Genomic DNA, 11,054 nt, shown 5'->3' on the forward strand with positions numbered 1-11,054 from the left:
AAGAGAAAACAAATTAACAAAGCAAATATGTTTGACAATTGTACTCGAGCATTGACAAAAGTGATAAAAAATGCACGTCGCACTGCAAAACAAACAAATGGATCACTTTTTGTATACAATGCACGGATGGAAGTAATTTAAAATGTGGTGAGAACAAATATGTTTCCGATGTAAAATAGCCTCCCATGCTTCTATTGGAAGTCAAAGCATTAAAAATACAACACAGAGAATATCAGACTAAATACTTATGTGGGCTAATCCAAGATGTGATTGCCAATGTGTCAAGGCACTGGCTGAACGCGGCTAAGCCAAAGGGTGAAGGAGGCTATATAGAACATAGTGCCATAACTGGAACAGTTGTCATTACACTTCAAACCTCAAAAAGAGTAGGGCTCAGAGGAACAAGATGAGAGCCAAATAGAAGAACGTTTGGAAAGGCCGGGGCCTAGTCTCTCGAAGCTTAGTAAACTAACTGTGATTGTACCTTGAAAGAGTAAAGAGAAGCTGTGGAAGGACAACGCTATGGAGCTGTTCTATTTAGTCAGGGTGAAGTAGAGAGGGGTCGAATCAAAAGACTCTAAAGGGGCAGCAAAACACAAGAAAAAAGTTGAGGACAGTTTTACTAAATAGCTGTTTGCTTTCCATGTGTACCAGATAACTTTGATGGAAAAAAGCATGAACTAATTGTACAGCTTGTCTGTCACCTAAACTATTCTTTTAAAGACACACCCAAAACTATGGGCCACGTCGTGCCTCGGTTATGATTTTAAATAGGCAAATATATCATGTGTGATAAGACAGGAGATGCAGTATAGTTGGACTCGGCTTCAGGACTCCCACAGGTAGCACGCTGCCTTTGACCCTACCAGACAAGTGGCGACAATAAAATTGCCTGTTAGGCATGTAATAAGTCCTGTACCAGCCTCCTGTCCCCTCCACAGACGCCTTAAAATTCAGATACGTTTGTTCTTCTGTGACCTACATCAAACTCAAAGTCTCACTGCTCCAAGAAATCTAAAAAGCAGGACAAGGAGCCGATGAACTACAGCCACTGAATAAGGCAACGTGCCAGCCCCTGTAAAGATTGAATTTTGGCTCTATCACAGGACTGCAAAGGAATTATATTTGGTTTTTTTAAGGGTCCCAGGATTCCAGCTACCAGCATGGAGGGCAGCAGCACCTGTAAGAACCTGTTACCCGTTTTCGCTAACCCAGGGATCACAAGAACATATACTGAGAAGGAGTTGGCTTAATGTCATATAGCGGGACCCTTCAGAAACCCCTCTGTGCATGGGTTTGTTTGTTTACCGCTTGGATGGTAGCGAAAAATAAAAAATAACCTGGGACTTCTGATTGATTTATAAGCTCTTGTTGCCGAAAGTCACATCCACTAACTATGCTATTGACCCACTCCTTATAGATTATGTTCACATTTTTTAAATCTCTAGAGAAACTGAGGTTGGGTCAGCGCACATTATTGCCAAAGATTGACACTGAATCAACCTTCAGATTAATCACGGTACATTCAGGTGATTCCTACTTGTGTGCTTTTCAGTGTGAGGTAGCGCACTACTATCAAACTTATCATGATGGGTTGTGCTACCTATTGCACGTATTTTGAAATGTACAATACATTCATTGAGTGGGTGTTTTGCCAGCCCATGGGTTCAAACAATTGCATAAATTAGTCCGATGACACCTTTCTCACGGGTGCAACGGGCATCTCACAAGTGCACAGTAGCATTACTGGACTTCATTTGACTAAAGGGAAAGACTTGTGAGATCCACTATGGAATTAGAAGACCTCGGGTCCCTCCATATCTATTGTTTTCTTGGGTATTGGTACAGATTCTCAGGCTGTCGTGTCCAATTACCACCAGGAGAGACTCAGGTATTGTTACAGTCCATTGAAATGAGCCATGGAGCGAAGAAATTCACACTACATGAACTTGGCAACCGAATTTCACTCTCAGAGTCATTCCAAAGGGTGTGCCCCTTCCCTCTGTTTACAGCATGAGCAATGGTAGGCCTATAGGAGAAGCACCATCACAGACGGATCATAGTGACTGTCAGAGAAAACTTATGAATCTGGTGCGCACTTTTATTTCATTTTAATAGTTTGGTGGTATGGGTGGAGTCGTTTGTATCTAACCGCAAGATTAGTTTACTCATGAATTCTGCCGGAGGCATTGGTTTGAGGGCCACTGTGGTGTGAGGAGTGGGGGAGTAGCTTAAAGAATGTTTTTTTAATCCTGGAATCGTTTTTATTGAATTGTTTCCTGTTATTGTGGCAGTCTCCATTTAGTCAGAACAAATTTGTGATACACGTGTGCTTTTATATTCAGTTAACATTAGCGGTTAAGGCCAAGTGCAGTGGCTGCCTTGTAAGATGTTACTGAGGTTGCTGAAATAGATGATTATGTTGTGTCCCAAAGTAAATACTATTTAGGGAAAAGTACGAGCCTGCATAATAATGCTGTTGATGCTTTTTGTCACTGTAGGGTGAGGGGAAATCATAGGACATTAGCCACAAGCACCCAAACACATGCTTGATTTGAAGGAAAACCAAATGGAAGCGTGGTGCCTTGCCGTGCTAGAGTTGGTCACAGCCTTTTTAACGTCTAAAACACACAGAACCTTTGGGAGGGCTTTCTGGCCATACAATATCTTCCTTTGTAATAGGTGAAATTACCATCTTCTCTCTAAAAATCAGTAGTTCTGTTCATAGATATAGCATGTGCTTAAGGGAGAGCAGTCAGTCATGCCAGGGCTCATCTGTCTGCTTCGTGGTTATTTTCTGAGCTGGTTGGGGCAGTAGACATCTCATAGCGAGGTGTTCAAGACTGGCATGGAGGAATAACTACCCCAAGAGGCTGTAGAATATAAAATTACATAGCATTCTTGTGCAACTACCATGCATCGGTTCCACTCGATATGAAGCTTATGCACTCGCATGCTATGGTGGGGTACTCAGGGTTGGAGAGATTATCAGTTCCAAATGGATCAAGTTTGGTGGAATCATGTACGTTGTGTGTACATAAGCACAGCAACTGTAAGTACATTTCCAATAATATTAGGGATGGGGAGGAGCAATCATACTTCTCCTGGAAGTGGCAGCTTCTCCAAAGTCTTGTAAAACTGTATTAATCAATACAGTAGTGCTTCTACTGCCTACCTCTTTGGTAACACATAAGAACTGAGTTGTATTAGGGCAGTATCAATTCTCAAACGCTTTGTCTTCTGCAATGTCATTGATAAGCATGAGTCCATGTAACTACTTGGGTTACAGATAAAGGTGACAATCAAAGGGGCAGGTTTCAGTCCAAGTCAGGAAAAGTTGCTTGAATGGTCGTCTTCAACATTATGTGTGCCTTGAAGTGCTAGTTTTCGTGGATTTGTTTCACACAACTCTGTTTGATTTTACTCTGCCATGGTTTCCATTTGTGCCCATGTGATGAGCCACTCATTTGTGCTATATACTGTAGCAAAGATCTAGCAATCTCGGATGACATGAGCAACGGAGCTCTTGGGTATGACATTCAAATGGCTTGGCAATAAAGATTTGCGGTTGGCATAGCTGTGCTAGACGGTCTCTTAAGGCAGGACATCATGAGGTGCTCCAGTCACCAAATGAATTAATCCCTGAACTTGGCTGCAACGATTGGGCGACATTGATCCGAAAGAGGTTATGTGAATTCATGCATCAGTAATTATCTTGGTTAGGTAAAATGACCTGAAGGTGATGATAGGCTATTCTTATATGATTCATACCTGCTAGGACTATGAATGATTGGGTGAGATGTCTTAATGTTCAAATGATGAAGCTGTGCAGTGGTGCAATCATGTTCCAACATTATGGGGTGCATTTATCTAGTGAGAGCACTGATTGTAGAGTCATTGCTGGCCTTCGCAGTAAGTCCCCTTGCAAGAGTGAAGGACCTGAACATCTTGGACATCCTTGTGGCAGCACAGGATCACTATAATGAACAACTGAAGGAAATGTTCCTAGTAAATACTGATTATTAACAATGATTGATTAACTCAGGTATTTTTACTCAACATCTTCTCACAGTGCTTAAGTCGACAGGATCAAGACATGGGCAAGGCATCAGGCAAAGTGACGAACCCTCCAGGGTAGGTGTGGGGAAGGAAGGATGGATTTAGGGCTGGCATGCCATCTCAGGCGGTTGGTCAGTGAATAGACATGTGGGTGGCTTGGCCTTAGTGGAAATAGACAGAATGAAAATTGAATTTTCAATCATAGTGTTGCTGGAGGGGATCGTCTACATAAAATGAACTGAAATTAAGCGTTGAATCATGAAAATGGCAAATACATCAAAACCCTTGTTAACGTAACCAAAAAATTAGGATCACTTATTCATTTGGATGTGTCTATACCAAATGCATACCTGGCCTAATAAAATGTCAATATCTAGTAAGAAGCGTTTCAGTGGGAAAAAAAAGAAGAATAGTCCATACACAGTTCAGAAGATTAAACAGTTAAAATGAAACAGCGAAATCAAAATGTGCCAACCAGCCTACAGTCTCACTAAATATTATCCCAAATAGCTAATGATAACATAAGCCAAAATGTTACTATAGTGTATATTTTTGCAGTTGGTCAGTCCGATAAATATTTAATATGTGAAAAATGTGCAGTTACTGCCTACTCGTACTAATGTCCAAATTCACTCAGTGAGGATGGTTTGCAATCAACTGGAAACCTTCAGAAATTGTGCTCTGGGAAGCACTGAGGTTCAATGAACTAGTGTTTACAAATACACGGTCGGTCGCTGGCTGTCCACGAAGTAGAGTAGGACTACTATAGCACAACTATAGCTTGATATCTGGTGAGGATTTTGCAACCCCTTTTCACCTCCTTCAATTAGCAGGTAGAAAAGGGAGGTAAAAGTGCAAACAATAAGTAAAAGATGTTGTGGGCAACTGGGCTTAGCTAAAGTTTGTAAGCTGACGTGTGCTACGTGAATGGTTAGACCAATTCTGGGTTTGGACTATTAGAATGTCTTAAACGAGTACATGTGAACATTAGGGTCAGTGTGTTGCTTTTCACCACACGAGGCTTCCATGCTCACCCCCAGGTTCAGTCGTTTTATGTTCTTGGATGTCCACACACAGGTCACAGTGCCGTAAAAGCAGCATTTCTTGAGACAGTGTGTCTGTGGGTACATTGTCAATTTTATGATCTTGCTCAAAAATGACTTGTCGCAGGGGTCATCTGGCGACTGTTATGACCAAGATATTTAACATGAAAGTCCCCAAAAACGATGAATTTGCAGACCAGAGAAATTAATCCATAGTGGTGATCTATGTTTGTCAAACCTGTGATCTGGCATTTGGCCTCACCAGCTAAAGTTGAATGTTATGGATGGGTTTGTTGTTGAATAAAAATGAAACTCCCCAATCAGCAAATGTTGCATGTGTATCAGTTATGCGACAAACATTCTAAACGGAGACTGGAATCATTAGCATACTGAGAGTCAGTTGAGGGCAGGTAAGATGCCCAGGGGTTTAGTATAAAGGTTAACGTGGATCTCGGAGGTAACCCGCAGTTGACAAAGACTGCAAAGAGGCCGGTACCGCCAGTGGTTAGGCTTACGAAGGCATCAGACACCCCACCCCCTTGCAGGGACGCCGGCTCCGTTCTGCAGCACAGCGTGAAGCCTGATAGCTATATGTGTGGTAGAATTTGCAGATTCATGTGTTCCTGTAGTTGCACATTTAGGAGCAAAACGTTGATGGAAAGCAAAAATCTACCACAGTTCTGGGTCTCCCCCTCTAACGCCCACCCACCGGTTTTGGAAGCAATTACAAAAATACTCACTCAGAACAAAGGGTATCCGACGCAATCGTAAAAAGCAATGCACTGAGTCCTAATCCAAAAACCAATACCCTGAACCACAACTGATATATCCCATGTCTACAGCCCACTTACAACAAAACGCACAGATCTCTACAGCTACCCTGAACTCAGATAGCAACGAGGCGGCGTCAGTTCTGCAGCATTCAAATCAGACTGGGTAAAAGACTACAGATAAGCAATAACGCCCAAGCATCAGTGTCACAAATATCACATGCACACAGTGGATCCCCAGCCTGAAATGCCAAGGGACGCTCGAGAAAATCGCATCAGTGCATACACATCTCTACGGGTGGCTCGCATTGGTTATACTACTACCAAAGAGTGCAGAGGTAGGGTTTCCCCTATTGGTAAAAGGAGGCATTTCCAGACAGGCGCCTGTGGCAGCTGGAAAAGACGGTAAGGCTGGTGAAAGGCCCTGCACCCTCACAGACAGTTCCCTCTATGGGCCAGTACGCCCCTATTCCGTTAATTTCTCACTAATGCAGGGCACATACTTCGAAAACAAGGCCTGGGTGCCAGTATGCCACAGACCGCCCTCCAATGATTCGTCCACTCAAGCAAAAAAATATATATATAATTGATGAGATCCCACCCGCTGGCAGGATTTTAAAAGTAGTAAATGCGAAGAAGATTGTGGGCAATAAATTAAGCAAAAGTGACATACAAATATCTGAAGAACCACTGACCAGTGAAAAATGTACTGACAGCTGGTAGCGGCAGGCCCTTTGGGCACATGAATGCTCAAGATTATGTGACACTGATGACTTATCGCAGCAGGGCTACTCAGTCATCCATGGGAAGGACAGACTATGATGCTCCAAACTAAAGGGGCAACTCCACGGTGACCAGCTCGGGTGAACCTTGGCTCACTGCATGCGGGTGATGAACTCTGGATGTTGCATATTGGGGAGTTCACGTGGACAAGCTCTGAGCGACATACAGACTAGCCTGACTGTACCATTTCCATGGTCACGGGCACCGGTGCCAGGATCAGACTGGACTGGCTCACTGCGTGACGATAGCTTCAGTGGTATAAACTGGGTGGCCTAAACCATGGAGAGAGGCACGAGAGGCCTTCGGCGCCAAACACTGGCAGGGCTATTATCTCGCGGGGGCATGTACTGGTGTTGTGGTGTTACTGGACTACTCCAAAGCGACAGGTTCAGGCTGAGCACGCTGGTTAAGCTATCCAACTGAAACAGGGTCTGAATGTGTCCATTCTTGGTAGCGTGAGCTGATGGCACAAGACGAAAGACTGAAGTGGTACAGCCTTCCCACATTATTTCATGGGCTCCGATGGTACGGACAGTCTGGATGTTTCCATGGTAACACGCTCTGCAGTTGTGTTTACGTTAGCCAGGCTGGATGGCTGCTTAATGATAAGGTTGCGGCCCCGAAAGAGTTAACTCCACTCGTGACGCCAAGCTGCACACGCAGAGGATTGCGCAACCCGGCCCCAGCCCCGAAGCTTCTGCTGCAGCGAGCAAAACAGGCGAACTGCAAGGAGGCACGGTTACCAAGCAACAAGGACATGCGGGAGCAGACGTGCACCCATTCCAAAGAGCAAGCCTGAGCCTCCCCGGTACAGGACTGCCCTCCTTCCCCCAAAATTACCAGCACAAGCCCGAGTTGCCCCCGAGCAGCGGCCGGGTTATCTGCCCCCAGCCGGAGCAGCATAGCTCCATCCTTCCGAACTACAGTGGCGTCAGCCCGGTCTGCTGCGCACAGGGAAGCAGCCAAAATCCAGCAGAACAGGGCCGATTCGGGACCAAAACGTACATTATCCACACCGGCAAGATGCAGCTCGATGCCAACAAGCACAACCTGGCCCGACGTTCACCACCCACAGCACAGGAGCATTCTGCAATCACAACTCTCTAGGCCAGTGTACACCCACAAATCCCAAAGCAGGGTCGACCCACAACCACTAGGCCCAGCGCCGACAACCCACGCCAGCAACAATGCACGGAGCTTACAGCCTGCATCACAGCCCGATTTCATATGCGCCCCGCAACCCCTGACACAGCGTTTGGTGACTGGAAGAGTCAGCGCGCGTGCTGCTGCTCACCTGTTCTGGAAGGCGATAAGGAGCCGGGGGTCGAGGATGTTTTCCTCTGGTTCCCAAGTGTTGTACCTGAAGTAGATAAAGGGAGAAATGAAGTACGTGAATAAACCAACCATTCATCTGGAGGAGAGAAGCAACCCCTAAAGCAACATGTGCACTGTGTGCTCACATCGCTTGTGACGAGAGGGGTGAAAAAAACACAACGTACACAACTCTGCCTGTTATGAGCAAGCCCAAGAAGCACTCTGCTCTTCTTGCGTGAGCCCATTCCTGCATCAGGTACAGGCATTACCTCCTCTCAGGCTGCAGGCATCTTGTGTAGGGGCCACCCCCGAGTTGCTGCCTGTACATGAAGGTGCCAAGTCCCACGCGACCTGCTGAGGAGCGTGTGCCCTCTTGCGGCAGGTTCGAGTGACAGCAAGGATACACCGAACGAGAACCACTACTGTGATGTATGTGTCATTTTACCTATCCGGTGTACTTTGACAATACGCACCAGGATGTGCAGTGTTGTGCAGTATGCTGCAGATTACCTGCCAGTCACTCGCACCCACCACAAAAAACACGTCTATGCAAAGACCGGGCATTGGTTATATAGTCGTGATCAGCTGCACCCACTGCTGTGGAATATTTTTGTGAAGGGTGGGGTGTAACACTCCACACGAAAGCATCCGCAGGTTCCCGCGCAGAGGTGATGCCCTAAAAATCCCACAGCAGAGATACCGTCTAATGTTACTGCGCAGCCAGTGCTGCGATAGTCAGGTGGAGAAACCATGTTCTCCTGATGTCTCACTCCTCCTCCCCCATTTCACTACCTTGTCACGCCCCATTCTGAAAACATCAGCTCTTCAGTAAGCAGACTACTACATCCCAACCATCCCACGCTCAATAATCTTGTCATACTTACTTGGGGGACCATCCTCTCCATTTCACCAGGTATTCCACTCTGCCCTGCAACGGGAAGCGGTAATTGGTTAGTGATGCCGCCAGTGCACACGACCCGCCTCCATGCCCTCAGCACTAGACGTGCACACTCAGAATGAAACCACTTCGCCCGTCATGCCCCGGCCTAGGTCTTGCACCTTGAGCTCAGTGCCGCTGAAACATGCATGCACCCCAGAACAATCCTCCCAGCAGGCCATAACTTTTGCACCATACATCGGCTCCTATGAACCGCAGAACTTTCTCCATGTCCTCATTCTCGCTATGCCACCCTATTTCCCCCCGAAAACTAGTCATTTTGTACACCACAAGCACTTCTTCGCCCTCGAGGTCCCCACGTAGGTAGCCGACAAATAGGCTTTGGACCTCGGGAGGCTGTGAGTGCTGTGCAGCGCCACGACAGCGCAGGGCAGCTGTTGCTGGTTCGTATTTTACTGTTAAAACCAGTGACGCCGCACCCTTCTGAAACTTCCTAAGGCGCCAATGACCACTGTGCACCTGCCCCGCCATCCCCCCACCGATCACCCTTCAAATCTGAAATAACGTCCGGAGACTCTCTCACCTTGCGGACCCTCTTCTTTTCGATGCTTTCCACAGCAAAGACGTGCTCTCCGGCCGCCGGCAGCTCCATTGCTGCGGGCCCCGCGCCCGCGCGCCCCACTGTCTGCCTAGAGTCGCTCAAGCCGAGGAATGTCGTAGCTATCCTGCCGCGCGTGCCTAGTCCAGTGCCTCGAGCAGCGACTCTCGGCTCGCGCCTCCTCGGAGACTGTAATCCGCTGCCCGTACCGCGCGCCCGCTACCTCGAACCCGCCCGCTGCACTCCGGTGGTTCTGACGCTCGGCTGCAGTGCAGCTCAGGCAGACCCGACCGTGACGTCAAAACACCGCCTACTTGTCACTCCGCGGCCTTGGAGGCAGCCGATTAGGCACTGATCTGAGGGGGCGGGGACGGGCAACAAGAAGAGTGGTGAGGCTGGGGTGCTGCTAAAGGAGGGGACGGCCTGAAATGGAGGGAAAATTAAGGCAGTGGGAATAGAAGAGACAGAGTAGCTAAAAAATGTGCGAATATGAAGAGGGATTTCAATGGAAGAAAGGAGAGCAAGGCGGTAGGATAACAGAAAATGAGGACAGGGGAAGACAGGAGGAAGTAAACAAAATATGGCGAAAGAGACAGGTAGAAAAGCAAAAAAAAGAACATGAAAACCTATAAAGAGAGTGTTAACTATATCTGGAAAACAGAACAGCAAAACATAATAAATGAAAAGTAAGCATGAAACGAGGAAAGAAACTCGTTGAAAATGGGAATGAAGGAAGGAGACTGGGTAAGAAAAGGGGGACTAATGAAAAGGGAATTATAGAAACACGAAAGAAGACAAGAGAAAGAGATGGCAGAGGCGGGTCAAGTAAAAAATAAGAACTACAAATCCGAGGGGGAAGAGAGATATGAGAGGAAAAAAATGAATGCATGGGGAAATAAAAGGAAGGGCAAGAGGAATTGTAAAAGAAGAAAGGAAAGCGGTGAGGAAGGGAACAGGAAAGCAGGGATCTAGAAATGGAAGAAACACGCCAACTGAAGATAAGGAGGATGAAAAAGAATCAGTACGACGGCGGAGATGTAGAAAGGGAGGAAGAGCAAGGGAGAATAAGAGGAATAGAAATATTTATGCTTGGAAACTAAAAGACAAGAAAGGAGAAATGAAAGATGCGGAGGAGGATAAGATGCAGCCGGAAAGAGAGAGATCTTGAATGAAAAGGGAGAAAATCAACTCAAAAGAAAAGATACAGAAGATGGGAAGAAAATGAGAACGACTAAACAGAAAATATGATGTAAAGAAGGAAAGAGAAAGAAATGAGAGAAGAGAAGAGGATGGAAGGTAACCTGCTGTAGTTGAGGCAAACACAGAAAACAGTAACTAGCGTAAAGGGAAATTCGGAAAATAAAGGAATGGAAAAGAGCAAAAAGGAGCGAAAGATCTTCAGAAAACAGGGTAAGAGAATAGAAAAAAGATGCAAGGGATCCTCTTTAAATGATCATATATGACGTCTGGAAGGGAGAGTTGGCTAGGGGATATGGCAGGGACACGAACGGCTTTGAAATGGGGCAGGGGTCTAACTGGGACATTATCAACATACAAGGATATTAAGAGTGTAGAATAAACAGGATAAA

General features: G+C 46.2%; 1 protein-coding gene across 1 annotated transcript in view; it reads right to left on the reverse strand.

The window, feature by feature from the left end:
• The window catches only part of CBX4 (chromobox 4), a 30,605-nt gene extending 20,885 nt beyond the window's left edge, over positions 1-9,720 (reverse strand). The window contains exons 1-3 of the mRNA XM_069199710.1: positions 9,451-9,720; positions 8,854-8,897; positions 7,950-8,015 (exon numbers count right to left, since the gene is read on the reverse strand). Of these exons, the coding sequence (XP_069055811.1) occupies positions 7,950-8,015; positions 8,854-8,897; positions 9,451-9,519 (179 nt within the window). The 5' untranslated portion in view covers positions 9,520-9,720. The remainder of the gene's footprint in view (positions 1-7,949; positions 8,016-8,853; positions 8,898-9,450) is intronic.
• Between the last annotated feature and the right edge of the window lie 1,334 nt (positions 9,721-11,054).

This window comes from Pleurodeles waltl, chromosome 7 (genome assembly GCF_031143425.1).
Source record: "Pleurodeles waltl isolate 20211129_DDA chromosome 7, aPleWal1.hap1.20221129, whole genome shotgun sequence".
Classification (NCBI taxonomy): Eukaryota; Metazoa; Chordata; class Amphibia; order Caudata; family Salamandridae; genus Pleurodeles; species Pleurodeles waltl.